Genomic DNA, 26,055 nt, shown 5'->3' on the forward strand with positions numbered 1-26,055 from the left:
CTGAAAGAGATGGTTTCCAGATTCCACAAATATATGAACATGTATCAACTATTCAGCTCCTTGAGTCTGCCTGAATTGATCATGACTGTTCTGTGCCTCAATTTCAACGTCCAGCTTTTACTTCAGAACTTTCGGTCTCAGTCGAACCGGAATTAATCATTCTCAGTCTGTTATATAACAATTTCTTCCAAATGTTAATATAAGCTTCAATCAGATTACTTTCTAAATTTTGGATAACATAGGCCAATTACATGCAATCGTTCCTCTAAAAGCCAATCAGCTTAATGAATCTTTGTTGTACTCCTATTGCATGCAAATAGTCTCCAAGGCAGGCACTCACCAAGACTCTTTATGAAAGCAGTAAGGGTTTTTCACCCTAATACTTGTATGACTGTATAATAAAGAGTTAATATACCATTTGCTTCCCTAACTGCCTGCAGTACCTGCATAGTAATTTCCTGTAATTCTTGTGCAAGGGCACACAGTTGTCTCTGAATACTGATATTTTAAAGTCTCTCACCATTTACAATATTATTCCAGTTTCTCATTTTCCTAGCAAAGTGAGCAACTTGCCATATTATATTCCACCTGCCATGGTCACAGCGAGCTTTACATCAGCAGCAAACCTGGATAGCTGAGGACAGCTTACATTTATACAGCACCTTAGCATAATACAGCATTCAAAGGCGCTTCAAAGGAGCACTATGGAGAAAATGAGAGTGAGATCGCCAGCCTAAAATCTTTCAATTTGACAAAATGGAGTAGTTTCTTCAAGGAAGAAAGAGAAGTAGAGAGTTGAACTGGTTTGGGGAAGAAACTTCAGATGCTTAGACCTTTGGCAGCTCAAAGTGCAAGCACTAGCGGTAGAGCAATTAAATTCTGGAATGCTCAAGAGGCCAGAATTATGTGAGTGCAGATATCTTATGGGATTGTGAGGCTGGAGGAGGTTACAGAGATAAGCCCATGGAAAAACGTGAACTGAAACACTGTGCCCTGGACAAACAGCATCTCAATGCAAACCAGTGAACACCATTTCTGAGATGGTGAGGGATCAGCAGAAAGAAACACGACCACTGGCCTCTTGACAGCAAAACACAGAAGAGACATAATCGCTTTTTGCAATCGCTTTATGGGGAAGAGAGGGAGGGAGGGTGCAAGAGGTAAAATTTGACCACACCCAGTTTCAATGGTCCTTTCTTAAATGAGGTGAGTTTGAAATGTTTGAAGGCTTTTATTAAAATTCCCTCCCACAACTTCACATCTGTGTCCAGTTTGCACGCATTCTCAAAAATTGCATCTGAAATCGCTTCTTCTCATGGCTGCATTTCAAAGGGATTTTCCCAACAGATCATTTCAGCTGCTGGCAGTACAGACTCTCCTGAAGCACGTCAATTGTCCCACTGGCTTTGCAATATGTAGTGTGTGTGTTTTAAAATAAAACAAACACTTAAAGGAGGCATAGTGACATGCTAGTTATTAGAGAACAAGACTGCCATATCTGGAATTATCCAATGAGTTCTTAAAAATTCTTCCATTGGATGTGGGTGTCACTGGCAAAACCTGTATTTAGGAAAGTAGGAAAATAAGCTGAGAAGTGAACATAGGAAAGTTTCAAAGGAATGCAGTGAGTTAAGTAAGTGGAAAAAGAGCTAGAAAATTAATGTGGGAAAATGTGAAATTATTCATTTTTGGCAGGAGATTGCACAGGGATCTGGGTGTCCTAGTGTTTGAATTGCAGAAGGTTAGTCTGCAGGTACAGCAGTGCTAACCACTGTGCCACCGTGTCCGCAGGTGGGCGGCACGGTGGCACAGTGGTTAGCACTGCTGCCTCACAGCGCCTGAGACCCGGGTCAATTCCCGCCTCAGGCGACTGACTGTGTGGAGTTTGCACGTTCTCCCAGTGTCTGCGTGGGTTTCCTCCGGGTGCTCCGGTTTCCTCCCACAGTCCAAAAGATGTGCAGGGTCAGGTGAATTGGCCATGCTAAATTGCCCGTAGTGTTAGGTAAGGGGTAAATGTAGGGGTATGGGTGGGTTTCGCTTCGGCGGGTCGGTGTGGACTTGTTGGGCCGAAGGGCCTGTTTCCACACTGTAATGTAATCTAATCTAATCTAATCTAAATCAGGAAAGCTAACAGAATGCCAATTATTGCCAAGAGAACTGAATATACAAGTAGGGAGACTTTGTTTCAGTTACACTGGTAGTGGTGAGACCTGATCCCTGTGAATTCTCAGAGCTCTGAAGTCTGTTCCTGTTTAGCTAATATTCTTCCTACCATTGGTGAGACCACTTCTAGGGTACAGTGTACAGTATTAGCTGTATTTAAAAAAGGGTGTACCGTTCAGAGAAGGGTGAATAGATTAGTATCGGGAATTAGTGAATTGTCTTAAAAGATACAACAGATTGGGCCTATAATCATTGGAATTTAGAAGAATAAGACTTGACTTGATTGAAATGTGCAGGTCCCTCATCTGTGCACATGGAAAGGATGTTCCTCATGGGAGAATCTAGAACAATGGGGCTATATTTGAAGTCAGAAATCACACGACACCAGGTTATAGTCCAACAGGTTTATTTGAAATCACAAGCTTTCAGACCGGAGCCCCTTCGTCAGGTGATGTGAAGTGAAGACTTCCCCTGATGAAGGAGCAGCGCTCCGAAAGCTTGTGATTTCAAATAAACCTGTTGGATTATAACCTGGTGTCATGTTATTTCTGACTTTGTGTACCCCAGGCCAACAGGGGCACCTCCACATCATGGCTATATTTAAAAACAAGGGCATGTCCACTTAAAACAGAGATAAAGAGAATGTTTTCTTCTCATAGAGGGTCACGGGTCTTTGAAATTTCTTCTTCAAAAGGCAATTGAAGCAGAGTCCTTGAACTTCTTTTTGTCATGAGGTCGATAGATTTTTGATTAGCATGGAGAGAGGGGAGCATGTGGAGCAAATGAGATCAGCCATAACCTGGGCAGCACGATGGCTCAATAGTTAGCACTGCTGCCTCACAGCGCCAGGGACCCAGGTTCAATTCCCGCCTCAGGCGACTGCCTGTGTGGAGTTTGCACATTCTTCCCATGGCTGCGTCTGTTTCCTCTGGATGTTCTGGTTTCCTCCCACAGTCCAAAGATGTACAGATTAGGTGAAATGGCCATGTTAAACTGCCCATAGTGTTTGCTGCATTAGTCAAGGGTATATTTAGGGGAATAGGTCTGGGTGGGTTACTCTTCGGAGGGTCAGTGTGGACTTGTTGTCCATATGGCCTGTTTCCACACTGCTGGTAATCTAATAATCCACTGAACAGCACAGCAGGCTTGAGGGGCCAAGTGACCAACTCCTGCTCCTAATTCATATGCCATGTGCCGTTATCCACAACAGTTCAAGAAAGTGGTGGCGAGTCACCATCTTGAACTGGTGCAGTCCATGTGGTGTAAGAGGTTTGCAGGATTATGACCCAGCGACAGTAAGGAAATGTTGATTATAGTTCCAAGTCAGGGTGGAATGTAGCTTGAAGGGAATTTGCAGATGGTGGTTCTCACACACAGCTACTGCCTTTGTTCTTCTAAGTAGTAGAGGTCATGGGTTTGGAAGATGCTGATGAATGACAGTGCTTTCCAATAACACAGGTATACAAATACTGTACTTGACAAATATTTCTCATCATCATCCACTTCCATAACAAGTTCAGAATGTTAATGACATATGGACTAAGAGTGATCGGTGAATCTCAGCCAATGAACCAACTTTTATTTACTACTCCTGAGGCATACTTATCACTGCTGTGACTGTCAATTCCATTAAAGCCAAATTCAGTAGCTCAGATTCCACTTCCCCACATTTTGAAACCCAAATTATAGAGCAAACCTTATTTTAATGCAGGAGTTCTCCTGATATAGTTTACCAATTGTACAGCAGCATATGTAGTTTGGTTGCAACATGACAGACGCCTCTCATTCCATTTAAAGCATTCCAGAAAACTTACTAAGGAATGTTACAAATTCCTAATCAGTGATTTTACTTTATCACAAACATATTGTTTTATATCCCCAAAGATAACAGTGGGTGAAGAGTTCCACATTTTCTGCAACAGTTTTTAGGGAAGAGGGCAGTGAAAGAAAGCAGGAAACTGAGTGACCGACTGACAAGGAGTCAGAAGAGGAGCAGCAGCAAGGAAGCAGAAATGATGGGAGTACAGGAGAAAGACAGATTGAGGGCTACAAAAGAAAGTAGAGAATGGTGGAGAATGCAGAGAAGAGGTGGAAAGAGAGCTGAGGAGGAGGAGGAATGGAGAGAGCAAGAAGAGGTGGTGATGTAGAGAGAGACACGAACTGGAAGAGTGCAGAGAGAGCAGATAAAAGAGAACAGGAGATTAGCAGAGCAGGTTGCAAAAGTAATTTAAGCAAAAAGGGATCATTATGCAAGTCAGGAAGCCTTTTAAAACAGCAAACAGTATCAAATTTCAGGATTACTACCCCATTTGCTGCCTTGGTAATTTTCACTGGTGTGGGATAAGGAAGTCAACATGCAGCAGTTTCACCCTCAAGTTTGCACCATTGTTGGATTGGATATATCAAACACCCAGCAACTTTGATAGAGCGGGCTCTGTTTCGTTACAGACGTGACTCATGGCACCTTACAGGAAGCGTGAAACATGGTTGAACCTTTGTTCCAAGTCAGGGACCAAAGGAAAATAAAGCCATTCGACATCCCCTCTGAAATGCATTCCCCCTCTTACCTTCGAGGGGAGATGAAAGTCTAGTGGTATTATCAAGAGACTATTAATCCAGAGACTCCATCAATGTTCTGGGGGCCTGGGTTCAAATCCTGCTGTAGCAAATGTTGGAATTTGAATTTAATAAAAAGCTGGAATTCAGAGCATTGTTCATTGGTGAATCTGACGGGTTTTTCTGTCAATGTCCTTTAGGGAAGTAGACTGGTCTGGATTACATGTGACTCCAAACTCTCAGCAATGTGGTTGACTCTTAACTACCTTCAGGGCAATTAAAGATGGGCAATTAAAGATGGACAATAAACGCTGGTTAGCCAACAATGCCCATATCTGTCATTTAATCCCAGCCATTCACAGAATTAATGATTAAAAGTTTTTAGTTTAATACCTATTAATCTTTTCTAAACCAACCTACAGGCAACAAAAACACTGCCCAACTATGTAGAAACAGAAATAGGAACTTTCAGGTCCTTCAAGCCTAATCCTCCATTCAAAAATCTTTCACCCCACATAGCATTTGATCCTTTCGTCCCAAGAACTTTATTCTTGGTGTTTTGAAAATACTAAATTTTTTGGCCTCTTTGTGTCAGAGAATTCCATAAATTCACTACTCTCTGGAAGAAGAAATGTCTCTTCACCTTAGTCCTAAATGCCTGCAATTCTACCCAGTATCCTTATATTGTGACCTCTGGTACTGGATTTCCGAGTCATCAGGAACAGGCCTATCCAGTCCTATTTTATAGGTTTCTATGATGTACCTCCCTCATTCTTCTAAACTCCACTGAATTTAGTTTTAATCAATCCAGTCTCTCTCCATATATCAGTCCAGCCATCCCATGAATAAGTCTGGTAAACCTTCACTTCACTCTCCCTAGCCAAAACATTCTTCCTCAAATAAGGAGGCCAAAAATGCGCATAGTACTCCAAGCGTGGTCTCATCAAGACCATATACAACTGTTCCTGTACTCAAATTCTCTTGCTCTGGAGGGCAACTTAGCATTTACCTTCTTCCTTGCCTGCTGTACCAGTTTTTAATCAACAGAACAAGTTTGGAGCTAGTCTCAGTATGGGTGCTTGACTGTGCTCCAAGATTCAATAATGGACTCAGCCCTGTAGGGAACATTAACACAGGATGGAGTTGGAAAAATTACTGACACCCAATACTGATGAAAATCCAATTGTGTGTTTGAAATGCTGATTGTATGAGAAGCATTTGTTGGCATGAATCAATGGGAAGCCCACTTCATGGTTCGACAGCATTCCTCCTCTCCACCTTACCATAAGAACACCCTAACCCCATCTTATAATGAGAGATCATCAATAGTTTATACATTATATTTCACAGTACTAGGGTCTCAGCTAGTTACAATCTATCCTGATTATATGGATGAAAAAAACAATAGTAATAAACCAAACAAAACTATAACAAAATCTCTAGACCTATATATATATATAATACCAAGGTTTTAGAAGGAGATAAAGCAGGTCTAAAGAGACAAAGAAAGGGTAAGTGAGTTTGCAAAACAGCACTTTCTGAAGTGTGAAGTCATTCACTAGTGAATAGAAAATAAAATACATTTTAGAAGGTGTGATATTTGTAAATGATCATGTTCAAGGAGAATTGAGTGCATTATGATCCTAGCCATTGGTAATATTGGACAAATTCAATTCCAGAGTGAAATGTCATGACAGACCTTGACTTATTTTTGCAATATGTGTTCTATGATGGTCAGTCACTGAACAGGTTCACAAGAGACTGCCAATGTACTTTAATAAAAAGAACAAATGTTTATTACATGAAAAAGGAGAAAAAGAAACAACTTTACACTATACATGAACTAGTTGAATTAGTCTTATTACAATTAACAGTTGTAAAGAATTCAACTCTTTCACCGTCAACAACGATCTTATTCAAAAGTATCTTACCCAGATACTCAAATCTTAGTAAAGAGTCAGCTTAGGAAGATCCAATTTAACAGTTGTTGTTCAGTGGTCATGACTGCAATTGGTTTCTTCCCAGCAAACCTCTGCATTCACTCAATGCTTTTTTTTTCCATTAATAACCTTTCCTGAGACGCTGAAAGAAACTGTCAGCACAGCTCAGTTATTTCTTAATTAACATAAACTACTTAAATTCCTCATTCACAGTCTTCTGTTTCTGAAGCCATATTCTTAGACATTAAACCATTTAGCTTTTCTTCTGCCTCTGTTGCTTCGGAGATGGTTAAACAGCACTTCTATTTTTCCTGATCTTTTCTCTCTGAAATGACCCTTTCCTTACTCTAAGAAACTTGCAACACATTGATCTTCATGATGGCACTGTCTTTTTGGAACAAATTTGTTTTTGTCTCTTCTCTACATGTCACAGGACATTTTCTCCTCTCTACCTTTGTTTCTAAAGCATTGTACTATTCAATTAAGAGCTTTAAAGCCTTATACAAATGTCTGTGAACATATTTGTCAACAATCTGTCACCATTCTCAGAATTCAATAAGCAAATCAAAACTACAACTTTCCTTCTGAACCTCAATGCAGAAATTAAATCAAATTTAAAGCTGGACAAACGGCACTTCTACCTTGATTGCCAAGAGATTACACCAGTCTCTACCAAAATAGGAAAGCCTTACTGAAACAGTGCAGGACTTTGGTGAGACCACACTGAAATACTGCATGCAGTTATGGTCTCCACATTGAAAAGAAGATATTCTTGCTTTCAAAGCAGTAAAGCAAAGGGTCAACAAGTCGGTCACTCAAATGAAAACAGTTGATGAAAGGCTTGAGTAAATAGGGTCATTCTCCAGACCTTGTGTGAAATGTGAACGAGCTTACTGAGACAGACCAGATTCTGAAGAAGCTTGACAAATTTAACTCAGAGGTTGTTTCTCCAGACTGGAAAATCTAGGACAGGATGAATATTCCAAGGATGAGGGGATCAATCATTGAGCATAAATTATGCAAAACTTTTTCACTCAAGGGCAAGATTTTTTTTCCTGAGCAGACATTCCAGTTCTGTGCCAGAGATATTTAAAGCATGGTGGAAGTCACATAATCTTTGGCCCATGGCCTTTGCAATTGGTTTTGAGGTAACTGTGCAGCCATGCAACTTGCAAGGAACATTGCTTAAGAGGAGTTTGAATCTTTAGAATTCTTTTCCCAGAGGACTGCAGATCCCAAATAACTCCAATCAAGAGTTACAGGAAGAAAGCAGGAAATGAAGTTGAGACAGAATATCACCCAGAGGGCTGGCACAGTGACTCAGTGGTTAGCACAGCTGCCAAACAATGCCAGGGACCCAGGTTTGATTCCTCGATCAGGTGATTGCCTTTGTACAGTTGGCATGCTCTCCCAGTGTCTGTGTGGGTTTCCTCCCACAGTCCAAAGATGTGCAGATTAGGTGGACTGGCAATGCTAAATTGCCCATAGCGTCCAGGAATGTGTGGGCGCAGTGGGTTAGTCGTGGGAAATGCAGGATTGCAGGCACTACGGTAGGGAGAAGGGGTGCTCTTTGGAGGATCAGTGCGGACTCGATGGGCCGAATGGCCTGCTTCCGCAGTGTAGGGATTCTATAATCTTACAAATGTTATATCAGATTCAATGAGTTCAATAATCTACTATTTCTTAAGTTATATTGATCAACTGGAACAGAGAATTTGAATCACAGGCACAGATCTATCCACATTCAATATCTTGTGAAAAACTTGTGAAACGGAAATCAACTATTACATGATCAGTCACGTTCAAGTGATTTGTACCAAGGTGAGCTCAGGCTGACGTGATAAGCAAGGATGCACTGTTAACGATACTTTTTGCAAAAGATGAGAAGTTGGTGGAGAGAGAACGAGTATAGGATTGCTCACAGAACTTGTGGTTAGAAGAAATGAAGCTTGTATAAGATACTTTCACCGTAAGACCACCTGAACTGGAAAGTGTTACTCCCCTCTGCATTTGATAGGGTTGGGAGTGGTTCAAGTTTTTTGTTTTCTGCAAGAACAAGGTTCCCCATGTGAGACTGTGAGCAAGGTTAGATCTCATGGAATACAGGGAGAACTAGCCATTTGGATATAGAACTGTCGCGAAGATAGAAGCCACAGGGTGATGGTGAAGGGTTGCTTTTCAGACTGGAGACCTGTGATCAGTGGTGTGCCACAAGGATCGGTGCTGGGTCCACTGCTTTTCGTCATTTATATAAATGATTTGGATGTGAACATAGTAGGTATAGTATGTAAGTTTGCAGATGACACCAAAATTGGAGGTGTAGTGGAGAGTGAAGAAGGTTACCTCAGAGTACAACCAGATCTTGATCAGGTGGGCCAACAGGCTGAGGAGTGGCAGATGGAGTTTAATTTAGATAAACGTGAGGTGCTGCATTGTGGAAAAGTAAATCAGACTTATACATTTAGTGATAAGGTCCTAGGGAGTGTTGCTGAACAAAGAGACCTTGGAGTGCAGGTTCATAGTTCCTTGAAAGTAGAGTTGCAGGTAGATAGTTTAGTAAATGTAGCGTTTGGTATGCTTTCCTTTATTGGTCATAGTATAGAGTACAGGAGTTGGGAGGTCATGTTGCAGCCGTACAGGACATTGATTCGGCTACTTTTGGAATATTGTGTGTAATTCTTGTCTCCTTCCTATTGGAAGAATGTTTTGAAAATTGAAAGGGTTCAAACAAGATTTACAAGGATGTTGCCAAGGTTGGAGGACTCGAGCTATTGGGAGAGGCTGAATAGCTGGGCTATTTTCCCTGCAGCGTCAGAGGCTGAGGAGACCTTAGAGAGGTTTATAAAATCATGAGGGGCATGGATAGGATAAATAGACAAGGTCTTTTCTCTGGGGTGGGGGGAGTCCAGAACTAGAGGGCATAGGTTTAGAGTGAGAGGGGTAAGAAATAAAAGGGACCTAAAGGGCAACCTTTTCACGCAGAGGATGGCGTGTGTATGGAATGAGCTGTCAGACAAGTGGAGGAGGCTGGTACAATTACAGCATTTCAAAGGCACCTGGATGGGTATATGACTAGGAAGGGTGTACAGGGATATGGATCAAGTGCTGGCAAATGGGACTAGATTAGATTCAGATATCTGGTCGGCATGGACAAGTTGGACTGAATGGTCTATTTCTGTGCTATACATCTCTATGACTCTATAAGAGTAATTTATGCTGCTGCCTGTATGGTCATTCTTAGAGAAGTCAAAATGACTTATTTCAAAGCACCAATGCCATTTATTTGATTATCCCAAAATAGGTAGCAACATCAAAATAGAATAAAGAGAAACGCTACTCAGGTTTTTAACATTAAATATACTGGTATTTTGGCATCTTCCTGTGCATGAACTGATCAATGTGCAAATTTCAACTGTAAGATAAATATATTTCAAGAGTCCTCTGTTTCTTTTCAAGAGCATTGAGTTCTTGAATATGTGAAAAGCACTATAGATTTGCAAGCTCTCTCTTTTATATTTAACTGAAGGCAGCTGGTTGCACACGAAGGGTCTTCCGGAAGAAAAAGAACCACAGGAGTGAAACTCAATGGCCCATTCTCTGGAAGAAATGGGTACAGCAATAAATAGGGTGTGCTTCTGCACTTGAGTCAGCAAAGATCCCCTGCCAACAATTAGATGAACAGCTTCCAACACAAACCCACAAGTGGCTAAAACCAGATTGGAAACTTTCAAAATAGGAAAGGGAAATAAACATCAAGCAAACAGGCCCAAACTCAGGCCATTTGCAGCTTTTAATTTTAGAACACTTAGATTTTTTAAATACTTCTGGTCAGATGGCTTGCTCGTGCTCAGAATAAAAACGTGAGGAATCTCCAAGCTTTCCTGCAGCATTCACTGAAAGTGGTTGGAATGCAATGAAAGCTTTTTAGCACTTCAGTGATAAAGACCACTGGGGAGATAGGAAGGAAAATGCCCAAAAACAACTGAATTCTTTGTTAACATTTTTACTTGGGGAGGACTGGTGGAAGTTCTCCAATCCCACCACGTTGTTTGGTGCTCTTTATAAAAATGCATATTTCTGTCCAGGTAACCTCTTCCTAACTCAATTATGTCTGCAGTTCTCATTTCCTGTACAGACTACACTAATCAAATATTGGAGTCTCCAGTGAAAACAAAACAATGACAAACTTGAAATAACAAAATGTTGAAAACACATTTTTATCCACAAAGAGAGATACTGCAAGAGACTACTTTTAGCCAAATTAGCACACAACAGGATTTGAACCGGACTTGAACAGAGTTACAGAATTTCCCCACCAACCACCACCAACGCCAACCAATGTCACTAACTGAACATAACTTGCATTTCACATTAAACAGTTTTTCTGTAAAAACTTCAGCGTGGGCAGTGTTTACCAAGATCAGGTTAATGTGGACAAAGTGGAGAACTTTGTTATGCACCAGACCAAACTCAGTCAAAAGTGACCTGATAGAAATTTATAAAATGAAAAGGGGTATAGATAAACTTTAATGGTAATTGTCATTTCCGTAGGATGGGGATTTCATGACTTGTAGGGGGCCCATTTTGAAGTGAGAGAGAGAGATTTTAAAAAGACATGGGGGCAATTTTTTTTTAAAACAGTGTGGTTTGCGAATGGACTGAACTTCCAGAGGAAGTGGTAGATGTGGGTACAATTATAATATTTAAAAGACATTTGGATAATTGCATGAATGGGAAAGGTTTGAAGGGATATGGGCCAGGAATAAGCAGTTGGGACTAATTTGATTTGGGATTATGTTCGACATGGACTAATTGGACCAAAGGGTCTGTTTCCATGCTGTGTGACTCTCTGGTGGGTGGGACAATTAGCATCTTACACTTTTCTATTCCAATCAAAAATACTGCCCAATTGCAAAGTCAGAACGGAGATTCAAGGTCCTGCTCAGATCTGAGGTACACAGATTAGGGTAGACAGATATATTGCTTAGCTGGGGCTTCATTGTGGACACAAAAAGCCTCTAGATCATAACTTACACAAATGCTAATTGGGGAGTTAGTTGGCTGCATATCTCGCTGAAAGGAAAATAGTTGCGGCTGTTGGACATCATTAACCGCAGTTCCAGGACAGCACTGTAGGAGTTCTTTGTGTCAGTGTTATAAGCCCAACCATTTTCAGTTGCTTCATCAATGACCTTCCCTCCATCATAAGGTCAGAAGTGGAGACGTTTACGGATGTTTCTACAAAGATCATCACTATTTGAGAAGACTCAGGTATTACGTCTAAAAGTACCAAGGTTTGGGTAACATTCAGGCTTGTGCTGACAAATGGTAAGTAACAATGATGACACACAAGTGCCAGGTAAATGACCATCTCCAAAAAACACCACCTCCTAGACATTCAATTGTGTTCCCATTACTGAATTTCCCACTATGAGTTACCATTGTACAGAAACTGAACTAGACGAGATATACAAATACCGTGACTACATGAACAGGTCAGAGGTTAAGAATACTGCCACAAGTTACTCACTTCCTGACTCTGTAAAGCCTGACCACCACCCATAATTAACAAATCAGGAGTGCAATGGTATACCTGGATGAGTGCAGCTCCTACAACATTCAAGAAACTTGACACTATCCAGGACATAGCTGCTGCTTACTTAGCATGATCACAAACATCCACTCCTTTCACACCCAACATAAAGTAGCAGCATGGTGCATTATCTACAAGATGCACTACAACAACTCCAACCAAAGCTAGATGGACAGCACCTTCTAAAGTCTCAAAAACTACCACCTAGATAGAAGCTGAAAGGCAGTAGACAACAAGAAAATCATTAGATTAGATTACTTACAGTGTGGAAACAGGCCCTTCGGCCCAACAAGTCCACACCGACCCGCCGAAGCGTATACCACCCAGACCCCTACATTTACCCCTTCACCTAACACTAATGACAATTTAGCATGGTCAATTCACCTAACCTGCACATTTTTTTTTGGATTGTGGGAGGAAACCGGAGCACCCGGAGGAAACCCACGCAGACACGGGGAGAATGTGCAAACTCCACACAGAGAGTCGCCTGAGGCGGGAATTGAACCCGGGTCTCTAGTGCTGTGAGGCAGCAGTGCTAACCACTGTGCCACCGTGCCGCCCACGGTGACCTACAAGTCCTCTCCAGAACCCTCTTCATCATCACTTGGTTATAAAAGTTTTATAAAAAGTGTTGCTTGATCAAAATTCTGGAACTTCCTTCCCTAGAGCATTGAGAGCCCACCTGCACTAGAATTCTAATATATTCATGATTTAGATGAGGGAACTAAACAGCTCCAAGTTTACAGACAACACAAAGTTGGTGGGAGGGGGGCAGCGGTGGTGGCTTGGTAAACAATGAAAAGGATGCGGCATGTTTCAGAGTGATTTGGACAAGTCGAGTGAGTGGACAAATGAATTGGAGATGAAGTTCAATGTGGATAAATGTGAGGTTATGAAGAAGGCCTTATGCCCGAAACATCGATTCTCCTGCTCCTCGGATGCTGCCTGGCCTGGTGTGTTTTTTCAGCACCACATTTTTCAACTCTGGTACTCCAGCATCTGCAGTCCTCACTTTCTCCTGCCAAACAACGCAGCCAATTATCTCAATGGTGATCAATTGGGAAAAGAGAAAGTGCAATGAGATCTGGGTGTCCTTGTACAACAGTCACTGAAAGTAAACATGCAGATATAGCAGGTATAATATATTGGATTTCATAGCGAGAGGATTCAAGTTCAGGAGGAAAGATATTTTGCTGCAATTGTACAGGACCTTGGTGAGACCACATCTGCAGTATTGTGTGCTGCTTTGTTTTCCTTATCTGAGAATGTTCTGGCTTTGGAGCAGTGCAAGAAAGCTTCACCATACGGATTCCTGGGATGGCAGGACTGACCTATGAAGAGACACTGGGTCAGTTAGGATGATATCCATTGGAGGTCAGAAGACCCTCAGAAACGGAAGTAGATATGGTAAAAACAGGAGGGAAAATTTTTACCTACAGAGTGGTCAGCCTGTAGAATTCCCTGCCACAAAGTGGTTGAGGCCAAAATATTGAATGTTTTGATGATGATAGATATAGCCTATAGGTTTAAATGGATCAAAGGGTATGGGAGAAACCAGGAACAGAGTACTGAGTTGGGTGATTAGTCATAATGAATAGTGCAGCAGGCTTGAAGGGTCAAATGGCCTGTTCCAATTCCTGTTTTCCATGTTTCTAAATAGACTGCAGCAGGTCACCAAGATAGCTCACCATTATTTTCTCAAGGGCAGCTAGGGTGGGCAATAAAGGCTGGCTAGACACTGATGTCCACATCACATGAATGAAATAAAACAAAATTATGAGTGTCTAAAGTTAAATATAGACTGCAAACAGGTCTGACAGCCAACTTTATGGAAAGGTCAAAGTACTGAATCAGGGCTTTGACCAAATGTAGGGTTAGAAGTTAGGCTGAATGAATTCTGGAATTTCCACATATGATCACTCACCTCTACCCTTCCACTGACATTCACTCAATATGTCTAATTTTACTCTGTGCTGACTTCCCAAAACATTTGGTTGATTCTTAACAGTGTTAATACAGTTGTTGTTATCCATCTTCAATGTTAGAAAGTATTAAAGGAAAATTAAAATGGTAAATATTTTTGTCCTTGGTTGGTTGTAGCATTGGGCCAGAGTTTAACAGTTAATTCCTGGTGACACCAGGGCAACCCCTGGACCAGGCAACATGATATAAGGTCACAAGGCAAACCCTGAGGAATTGAAAGAGATGGTAAGATGCTGTTAGCAAAACTGCACAAGCCTAAAAAACAGCCTTCTCTTCACCCTCCAAAGAAAAAGGAGAAACTGCATGATTGACAGCAGCATGTGACGGGGCAGGTCATTGGTGGCTGCCACATAGAGGATCCATTGAACCACAAGAACCCCTCGTACACTTAACAGAAAGTACTAGATAATTGCCTTGGGGACAAAAAAAATCCGTAATTCTATCTTGGACTTCAAAGAATCAGCACTTGTCTGGCGGTTTACCTAGGCTACATTTCAAAACCATTAAAAAAAGTCATATTTTATATAACATCTCTTTCAACAGAGTCCAGCACCATCGAAATAGCCACACACAGCAACCCTAAACGTTCAACATATAGCTTACAGTGCCACAAGTATACAGAGAAACATCATTGGCTGCCTTTACTACGTTGCTTCTCTGCCCTTTGATTAAGCACATTTTTAGTGGCTTTGATAAGTTAAAGACTGATGCACAGATGTACTTTTTAAAAAAAAGGTTTCTCAGCAGCTTTTTTGAAATGATAGAATGCAAAAGCAATACCTTAAAAATTCTGGTGGTGATTTACAGTTTAAAAGCCTTCGTGAAAAGCTGGATACTGCCATGTGTTGGTCAGTTGGCACAGATGGAGGGCAGCAACTCTGGGACACACACACACACACACACACTTAAATGAGCTCATGGAAGAGCCTAGTGTGGTCAGACTGAAAATGTCGGAGAGAAACCTTCACTGTATCTTTTGAGGCTTTAAAATAACAGAAAACTTTAAACAAAGTGGCAAGGCTCCACGTCTTGGTTGATTTTCTACTCCTGAATTAAAAGTTTATATTTGTTCACACACCTACATTTGAATAAATAGTGGCCAATACATTCAATGCAACTGCATGGTGGTTCCTTTGTGCATCTGCTTGGGAAATTGGAAGAGTTTTAGGATGACTGGGTGTAGGGTTCTTTAGGAAATGATGACACCAGGTTGAACGGTTCAAGCAGTAGCAAAGCAGAGGTTCAAATATCACAGCCAAAGTTTTACAGAGACCTAGCCTTTTCAAAATATACAAGAACTTATAATCCCTAGTGTGTAAACAGGCCCTTTGGCCCAATAAGTTCACACCGACCCTCCGAAGAGTAACCCACCCAGACTAATTTCCCGACTCTATATTTACCCCTGGCTAATGCACCTAACTGCCACATCCATGAACACTATGGGCAATTTAACTTGGCCAATTTACCTAACCTGCTCATCTTTGGATTGCAGGAGGAAACCGGAGGAAACCCACGCAGACAACTTTACACAGAGTTGCCAGAGGTAGGGATTGAATCTGGGTCCCTGGTGCTGTGAGGCAGCAGTGTAAAACCCCAAAGCCACCGTTCCGTCCTCAAACAAGGTTCAAACAAATATTGAGGGGAAACAAATGTTAACCTGCCAATTGAATCTGCTTGTTTCAGAATTCATACAACCGCTTAAAATGACCCTATTACAGAAAGGTTTCCCCACTAAGATTAAATAAGAAGAGCCACAGCACTGAATGTATGATGATGTTCAGTTGGCAACAATGAAATGGATAGAAAATTGAAAGGGAAGAGATCATTATTGTGCAACGCAACTAGTGAACTAGAATAGATCTAACTATATAAAAGAAGATACAGACAAAACACATATGCAGGAGTTCAGAGGCATCATTCACTGGTTTTCTTGCATTGGATATACCCAGGTCGTTTTTTTACTCACCACCCAGAAACACAACAGGAAACATGAAAAATGTTTTACAAAGTTTTACTTTTAACATGAGACTATTATGCCATAAATATGTTGCCATAAATTATGTACCCCTGCAGAGACAGCATTTAGCTGTTTTCATCACAATGTAGAGAACTGGGATAGTGGGTGAAACAATAGAGATGAGGGACAAACTCACCGAAGGAGAGAGCTTGCTTGCAGTCTCCAGAAACAACAAAGTCTTGGTGTGGTCAATCATGGGTGTACACTTGTCAGTTTAGATCACATGAATATTGCATTCAGTAATGTACCGTTATATAATGCCGACAACACAGCAAAGTAGCACAAGTTGCTTCTATTATCAATGATAAAATATCAAAATAGGTGGTCAAAAGCTTGGCCCAACTCTCTCCAAAAGGAGAAAGATGTACAGCTAAAGGCATGGCTTCCAATACAAGAGCAATAAAAAACAAAGTAGACAAAAGATAAAATTGGAGGAATGCAGAGATTTCAGAACATTCATAGAGAGGAAGGGGTAAAGATGTGGAGGAATATGAAAACAGCATCGAGAATTTTAAATCTGTGCTATTGCTGGACTGGTCCACAAATCTAAAACCCTTTTGCAGTGCTAGCAGAGTTTCAGAGGATGATGAATGCCGAGCATCACTGCAGATTCCTGGTCAAGCATACAAACGATAGCAAGTTAGCAAACCTCGAGATTATTGCTGATATAGCAGAGGACTTCTCCAATATATCCACCAACTGCTAATGGCTTTTACTCAGCACTCGGTATTGTTATGTCCCATTAACAGCAGCTGTTGGGTGTGCACCGAATGTCCACCTGCTCTGTGTTAGCATGTAGGCTCTGCCATAATAGAGAAATGCTACATCAGATCAGATGTGTTTCTAAAGAAAACAGCCATTGGAGTAAAGCTTCTGCTACCATAACATCATCTCTATTTGGTTTCACCCAAATCACATGAAGGACGTTTGAAAAATGGACAATGGAGTGTGAAATAATTCCTAATTCCAGGCTGCAGCATACCCAAACCATACAGCTCGATTACACCTGTGGTCAATAGCCTCAAGTAAATTATTCTGTAGCTGTTTCACATCCATTATTTGGCAGAATTCTTTTCCTTCCTCTCTAAATTTTTCTCTTCCATCTTCACAGCTTAACTCGATCTGTGGTACTGCCCCACAGGTGCTAGCAATCTTCTTATATCTCAGCCAACTGGCCATACAATATAGCTCTCAGGAATGAGAGCCCTGGCTGAAAATACATGCTCCTGCTTCCAAGGGTGTTGACGTGAATTGCAGTGTGCCCCCTGACACTTGGCAGGAATTAGCTAACTCAATACAAGCCAGAGACTGAATCTCAGACCTTTCTGGATCTATACCACCTGGGCCAGCACATCTACTCAACAAGTCAGATAACAGCTGTATTCTGCGAACTTTTCATCAGGACTTTTAGTTTATTAACCCAACAGAAAAGAAAACGCAATGGAAAAGCAGTAGACTGCATCCAGATTGGAGTGCAGCATCCCAATGGACTACTTAACTCAGAGTACATTTACCATATAGCGCTTTCAATTAAGTGTAAAACAGCCACACGTTACGGATCTAAGGCAGCTGTACTGATAGTAGATAAGGTGCCGGATGAATCTATCCGGATGTTGCAAAATGACCAAAAGGTCCTGAGAGGTTGCAGCAATAAGCAACCAGAATAATTTCAGGCATCAGAAATTTAAGCGGAGGAGACTCAAAAGAATGTTAAGCTGGCTTTTGTTCAAAAACAGGCTTGAATTGTAAACTAGGTAACACGTATATGGTTTACAAAGAGAGATTGGCAAAGTAAGACCAAGTAGTTATTCACAATGATTTAACATTCAAATGTCAGACATTTAGTTAAAATAAGTGAAAAAAAGGAAGCCTTGTGGAATCAGTTAGCAGGAAGGGTGCCGAAGACATTTCTGATTTAGGATATGGAAGAAATAAAAACAGACTTATCTTACAAAATGGAACAGGCAAGGCTGAGTCAATAACCTTGCCCTATTCTTAAAAATACTTAAATTATTCTTCTTTAATGCCCAGAACTCAAAACCCAGGAAACCCAAAGCAAAGTCCCATTTAGAGATAGCAGCCAATTTCAGAAATCCAGTCAGTTCCTTGTCTGTACAAAAAGCAGAATTGCACTCTAGCAGGAAGTACCTGAAATCAAAAGGTGGTGCTATTTGGGTGGGAGGGGTGGGGTCAAGTTTAAATTCTAGTTTCAGGACTAAATCAAAACTCACTTGTTCTTGTATAACTTTATTTGAATTTTCTAATTGTGAGGGTTCAGGGAATAGGGAAGACAAACCCTGGGGAAAGAATCCCCACCATACCGATGGATGTTTCCTGCTGGATGATTGCCCATAGCGGTAGGTGCATTAGTCAGAGGGGAAATGGGTCTGAGTGGGTGCCTCTTCGGAGGGTCGGTGTGGACTTGGGCCAAAGGACCTGTTTCCATACTGTAGGAATCTAATCTAATCTAATCTAACTTTGGACCCATATCTCAGGAAAGATGTGCCTGCCCTGGAGCAGGTCCAGAGAAGGTTCACAAAAATAATCCCAGGGATGGAAGGCTGAACGTATGAGAAATGTTTGAGGACTCTGGGACTATACTCGATGGAGTTTAGAAAGACGAGAGGGGGATCTGATTGAAACTTACAGAATGCTGAACTGCTTAGACAGAGTGGATGTTGGGAAGATATTTCCATTGGCACGAGAGACGAGGATCCAATGGTACAGCCCAAGAGTAAAGGGAAGACCCTTTAGAACAGAGATGAGGGGAAATCATTTTAGCCAGAGAGTGTGAATCTATGGGATTCGTTGCCACCGAAGGCTGTGGAGGGTAGGTCATTGAGAATATTTAAAACAGAAGTAAATAGGTTCTTGATTGGCAAGGGGATCAAGTATTTTGGGGAGGAAGTGGGAAAATGGGATTGAAAAACCTATCAGCCATGATCGAATGGTGAAGCAGACTCAATGGAGCAGAAATTCGGCCATTCAATCCAATGTCTTATGGTCTTACAGGATTGAATGTTTAGTGTCTCCAAAGGATACAATTAAAAGACCTATGGTGGTTTTGCCTTACTCTGTGAACACACACACATTCCAGACAGAGCATTGGGAACACTCTAGTCCCTCTTCCGAGTAGTATTGGCCAATTATAATACATTTATTATCGGCCTAACTGCAATAGCAGACCAAGTTTAAAACAAAAGTGGGGAAATAAGGAGATTTTTCTTTCTTAAAACTTAGTGTTTTGTTACAATTTGATATTTATTTGTGCAAGGATGGCAGAAGGAAGGGGAGGAGGAATCATTAGCAGTTCTGTTAAAGAACTAGCACAGATGCCCCCTGTTTTACCATGACAGAAATGTTAGTGGTATTTTACAGGTAATATAAAATTAATACAGATTATTAAAAGGGAGATTTTTTAAAAACAGGTTTCATTCCTTTCCGATCTCATCAAATGAGATTTGACATCCAATGCACACTGGGGGTAGCCGTATGCAAAGAGTAATATTAATCTTCAACAGTCCAAACGAGGTGATGCACTTTGGAAGAAGTAACATGACAAGGGAGTACTCGAAGAACAGCAGAACACTAGGATGCTCAGAGAAATCGTGGGCTGTTTGTCCACAAATCTCTGAAGGTGGCAGGCCAGGTTGATAGTGTAGTTTAGGTGACATATGGGATACTTACTTTTATCAGTTGAGGCACAGATTATTAGAACAGCAAGATTATGTTGAATCTGTACAGACCAGAGCTGCAGTACTGTCTGCAGTTCTGGTCTCCTCACTATATAAGTACGTGATTGCACTGGAGAGGGTGCAGAGGAGATTCACCAGGATATTGCCTAGGATGGAGCACTTCAGCTATAGAGACGTCAAATAAGCTCGGGCTGTTTTCTTTGGAGCAGCGCAGCTTAAGGGGTGACCGGATTAAGATTATAAAGAGCATGGAGAGGGTGAATAGAAAGCACTTGTCCCACTGTCGAAGGGTCAATAACAAGGTGTCATAATTCTAAAACAAAAGGCAGGAGATTTAGAGGGGTGTGAGGAAAAACATTTTCTCCCAGCGGATGATGGAAGTCTGAAATACTGCCCTTGAGGGTAGCTTTGGCAGGAAACTTCACAACCTTCAACAATGAGCATTTGTTATGTCATAACATTCAAGACTATTGGCTTAGTCCAAGAAAGTTGGACTCGTATGGATTTAGTGTAGCTTTGGCAGTACAAACATAATGAACTGAAGGGCCTCTTTTATAACTATACAATTCTACAAGTCCACTTGACCGAATACAGATCCTTAAGATTATGAAAAGATTTGACAGTCTGGAAATAAAGACTATGCTTCCCCTCACAAGAGTTCCAAACTAAAAGGTCTTAAGTACAATAGTCACTATTAAACTTAATGGGGAATTTAGGAAAACTTCTAAATCCTGAGTGTTAATAATATGGAATTCCACCACCGCAAGTAGTAATAAGGCAAATAAAATGGATGGATTCAAGTGGAACGTATTTAAAAATACAAAAGGGGGTGGAGAAGGTACAAAGCACTATGCTGATATGATTAAATCAAGAAAGTTGGAATATGGGGAGCGTAAACTTACATATGTGTAAGATAGGCTGACTGGTCTGCTTGACGGTAATACAATTCATGTACCTTCATGAAATTCTATTTAACAATGTCCATAGAACGAGCAAACCATCAGTCACCATGAAATACCACACTCGTACAATGGGTTCAAAAACTCAATGATTAGTGCCTCCCTCCCTCACTTCTTAGTTTCTTGCTAAGGATTAACTCCCACCCCAAAACAATACTGAAGTGGAAATGAACAGGTGTCATAAAACCTCAGCAGTCTAGGGGGAAAAAAAATTTAAACCATAGTACATTATGCAGAACAAGATACCCAGGAATTCTCTGCACCTTCTCAACAGGTCTGTGGGAGAGACAGGATTGGTGACTTTTAAATTACACTTTGTCATTCTATGTTTTATGTTGTTAAACTGAAATCACTGTGCTCAGTAATAAATATAGTATTTAAGCCTGCCACCAACAGAGACAGAAATCTCATGCAACAACCACTTGTTTACCCCAATGACCTAAACAGTCCTCAAATTTTCACTGTCAAGATCTGTTGTTAGAACTATTTGATGCCTCTTCTGTTTAGGGTCAGAGAAACCTCACTCTGGTGCTGTGAATATAGAACTTTAATGGAAACCAAGTTGAATTTTGAAGATTTAGATACTGAAAGCAAGAGAAACAGCAAGCAAGACTGAGAAAAAGGTAGAGAGAAATCATGAGAAAGAGGAAAGAGAGAATAGGTTAAGGGTCGAATGACCTATTTCTGCTCCTAATTCTCATGTAACTTAAGGGAAAGCAGGACTGAACTCAAGCACGGGAAAAGGAACGCAGAGAAAACAAAGAGAGGGAATGACAGAACGGGCAGAAAAAGGAAAATGCTTCAGAAAGGAAGGCTATGGGTAGTGTTGGGATGACATATCCATATTTGTGAACTATGTGAAAAAGAAACAGATATTGAATGGTTTGGACACTTGAAACCAAAGAACGAGATCAACAGTTTGACATGAGCTGTGATTCCCCCTGCTGGTTTCCCCCTGCCAAGTGTCAGAATGACGACTTTGGAAAAAGCAGCCAAGCAAACACTTTTAGGGAGATTAAGTACAGGGTTAATTGACGAACTGCTCAAAAAACCCGGTTCTGGAAGAAACTATGGGCATCTTGTTGATGGTTACTGACCCAGCCTTTGTTTCTGTTTTAAAAAGCTTTTATGGATCCAGATCGTCCAAGACCGTCAAAACTTGCAATAAAAGCAAGTTTCTCTCTTCCTCTCTTAGTTGAATTAATTGGGAACCTCAAAGTTTCCATATTTCAGTCTTCTGACCACCTTACATAAAGTTTGAGAAGCTGAACTGTAGCGACTTTCCCAAGACTGAGAACCCAGTGGCTTCCTATTCAGGCTGAAGTTTGTTTGCAGCTATCAGCATTTTTATTTTGTCACAAAGATTGAGAGAGTCCATGAAATTCTTGCTTTTGATTTTCAGAGAGCTTCCTGTTTGCCCTATTAAAACATATCACTGCATAATTATTGTGCAGTGTTGTCAAAGTGTGTCTGTTTGGGATGAAAAGCTGATGACGTTCTAATTATAGCTTAGATGCTCAATGGTTTTGCCAGTCATTTTTTTAAGAAATTAGTTTTGTTTTATAATAAAATGATTATGTTTGAGTTATTTAAGGAAATCTGGTGAATTGTTTTTCATTCTGGATTGCAGTACCAAAAGGGAAATGGTTGGCCAATTTAGTGATCAAATCAAAACATTTATACTAATGGTTCACAACTCCTGAAGCGGTAGAGCTGGACTAGTGTATTCCCCGTCATAGTTGTAACAGTAGCTATACAAGACAGGAGCACAAGATTATGCAGGATGATCAGCAGCACAGATTGCTTGGGCCAAATGACCAGAAACTACGGTGCAATTTCTATTTAAGTAAATACATGTGTTATGCTATAAATTAATAGAGTTCCATGAAACTGGGAAGATTAAATTCGCATTGTAACGGTATCAATTCTTATAAAAGCTGATCAAGGTATGCATTTAAGCCTATTGTTCTGTGACACAAGTTAGATTAAATTTGTATAAAGTAACTACAGATTTTTGCGATAAAGTTAAATTAAACACATATTCTGGATTGGCTGTTTTGAGGCTCATTTATTGGATATAATGGATATACCTGTATCAGCTGTTGAGATAGTAGTTACAATCCAGCAGCAGTACACCACTCTGCAATGCACATACAGAAATAGTTCTGTATTCATTGAGCAAGGATGAATTGCAGCTGTCCGACATAATCCTCTGCTTTGATCATCCTGATTTAGAAATGTACTAATTATCACAATTTCAGCAGTGAGCAGTATGAGACTCGGTGAAATGTATGGTTGAAATCTGGACAGGTTTTTGCAGTGAACTAACCATGGTGACTGCAATACACCATATGTTGAAACTAAAGATAAAAACAATTTGCCTCTCAATATGGGAATGAAGCTAAATTACCTCTCAATATAAAACTGGTGCATTTTTAAAACGTTTTAATTTGAGTGATTAAAATAAAATCTGAAACAGAGTATGTTTTCCATGTTGCACTCAGTCAACAAATCTTTCCACCACTTGCAAGCGAACAGTCCAGCAAAATTATAATACATCAGGGATACAGAGGAGATATTCAGGAATGTTTCATTACGAAATTGCAGGTTCTGCTCATAAATATTTTATATCATAGAAAAACTCTGATAGAAATGAAAACAGAAACTGTTGGAAACACATAGCTGGTCAGGTAGAGTCTTTGGGCAGATACTGACAGAAGGGTTGTGTTGCTAGAAATTTGTCTTTTAAATTTGTATTTTATTTTAATACTTCAATGGAGTCCACTCCGTACTGGATTAAACTAACATTTGAAAATACATTGTAAATCTCAGAGTCAGCATCAGAAGTACAAATATGCATGTTCCTTACCTCCATTCTGAGTAATATAACGAACCCATGGCAAAGCCTGGTAGCCACTTTTCTCAATAATCTTCAAGTAACGAACCTAACCAAATGAAAATAGATTCATGGTAAAATGGTCAAACACACTCCCCTTTTACCTACCATTAGATTTCCTTCACAAGCTTTAGAGTGAAGGTCATGTGTAGATATTTTGATAAAATAGAATGACTTTTTCCAGCTGCCATGACCTATACTGGGCAAGGGCCATCTCAAGAACATGAATGGAGCACATTACAGCGACGATAGCAAAGGGGAAAAGTAAAAAATCAGATGTGGTGTGCAAGAAGCCACAACCTCTCCTCTACACCCATCCCCTCTTTCCACAATGATGTTCTAACATGGGTCAATTAGGAGCTGCTGTTCCAGAAGGATCACTTACTAAATCTTTGAAGAAAAGTTGGAATTTTAGCTTGGTCCAGAGCTTTGTGGCCACCTTTGTTGAACAGACTACCTTGTAAATCCGTCAGATATAACTTTGCTGCATACCTACTATGAATAAATTGATCATGATTTGTCACTAATGTTCAATATTGATTTTGGCTTGATCCATTGGCTTTTTGTTGGAGTCATTTATTAAATTTGGTTGTTTCCAATATTGGTCTCCACAGGGATTATAAATTTTAGGAGATTGCCCCATTCTCTGTTCTCTTCTCTATGTCATTTACATACTTTGATCTAGATGATTTTGCATTTGACACACCTCTGTCCAGTTCAGTCAGTTGCACAAGTGCCTATGCAAGCACTGCTCCTTCAATAAACAGATATGTATCAGGTAGAGGCAAGGTATGCACTGTGAAAACTGAAAATGAAAATGTGCTAAAAGAATTGATTGCAAAAGATAGACTAAGAATAGATTTCTCTGGGGTTTATTTTGAGTAGGTTGGGGTGTGCAGCTGGGGCTGATGATAATTTGATCTGCAATATAAATCTCAGCTCCAGATCGAGTTGATGAACCAGAAAGGTGGTTTCTTGAAAGCTCTAAGGAGGTGGTTCTGGTAACTCATTCAACCAACTGAACCACATGATTTCAGGGCAGAGGTCACTTCAGTCTCCACAGGCTTTTTTTTTAAAAGACTAACCACATTTATTTTTGTAAACACAGCAAGAGCAAATATATATGTTTAATTTTAGCAAAGATCAGAGAGGCCTTTGATACCCACTCCAACTGAACTGAAGCCTCAGCATTTTAAATTTCTGGTCTGAAAAGAGAGCTTTGTTTTAGTTGACTAAAGATGTTACAAAATGAGACTTTTTAAAAAGTAAATTACACTGTAATTGGCTATGAAAGAATGTATGTTTCCAGATAAAAGACTTCACATATTCAGAGTTCAGACTTGAACTAAGTCCAACCAGTGAGCGATTACTCTATTCTCAATTATAAGTAACTCTATACGTGTTTTCAGTTTGCTGTTTAACAGACTTTACATTTAGCACTCTATGCCTCAAGAGTGAAAATAAATGAAGGTTCTGAAACATCAAATTAAATTAGTTTGATAAGTTTAGAAGCCTGTCCTTAAATGATAAGCTATGAAAGTCCCAACTCTGATTGATTTAGACATGTGGTCTGGTATTTGTGAAAGCAGGAAATGGAAAACAAACACCTGGCTGAAAGTGATGCAGTTTAAAATTATACAAAACTTGTACCTTATTTTACTTTCTTCAGGGACCACCCCCTCCCTCAAACAACCACTTGGTTCTATTAAGTTTTAGCTAATTGACTACTTTCTCTAGGTTATTCAAACCCAGATTCCTGAGGTTTCAACACATAATCCAGAGTGATTTAGTACTGAAGGTTGTGCCTTTTGGAGATGATATTCAACCAAGTCCCCTCTATCCATCCACATGGACAAAGATATCATGACAATAATGCTTTTTTGTTATTCATTCATAGGATGTTGGGGAATGCTAGCTAAGTCAATAATTATTGCTCATCCCTCATGGCCTTGAGATGGTGGTGATAAGCTGCCTTCTTGAACTGCTGTAATTTAAGGACAGAAACACTCTCAGTGCTGTTAGGGAGTTCCCAGGATTTTGACCATGAAGGAACGGTGTGTGGCTTGGAGGATTACTTGCGGGTGGTTGCGTATCTGCTGTCCGTATCTTTCTAGGTGTAGATGTAATAGATTTGGAAGGGGCTTCTAAAGAGTCTTGCTGACTTGTTACAGTGCATCATGTAGATGGTAAACGCTGCTGTCACTGTGCATTGGTGGTGGAGAGAGTGAATGTTGAAAGTGATGGATGTGGTGG

The 26,055-nt window shown here is 40.4% G+C and overlaps 1 protein-coding gene across 1 annotated transcript in view; it reads right to left on the reverse strand.

The window, feature by feature from the left end:
• Positions 1 to 26,055, reverse strand: part of LOC122565126 (AP-1 complex subunit mu-1) — a 99,751-nt gene that overhangs the window by 7,181 nt on the left and 66,515 nt on the right. Inside the window, exon 11 of the mRNA XM_043720762.1 lies at positions 23,776 to 23,851. Within this exon, the coding sequence (XP_043576697.1) occupies positions 23,776 to 23,851 (76 nt within the window). The remainder of the gene's footprint in view (positions 1 to 23,775; positions 23,852 to 26,055) is intronic.

Source organism: Chiloscyllium plagiosum, chromosome 31, assembly GCF_004010195.1.
Source record: "Chiloscyllium plagiosum isolate BGI_BamShark_2017 chromosome 31, ASM401019v2, whole genome shotgun sequence".
Lineage (NCBI taxonomy): Eukaryota > Metazoa > Chordata > Chondrichthyes > Orectolobiformes > Hemiscylliidae > Chiloscyllium > Chiloscyllium plagiosum.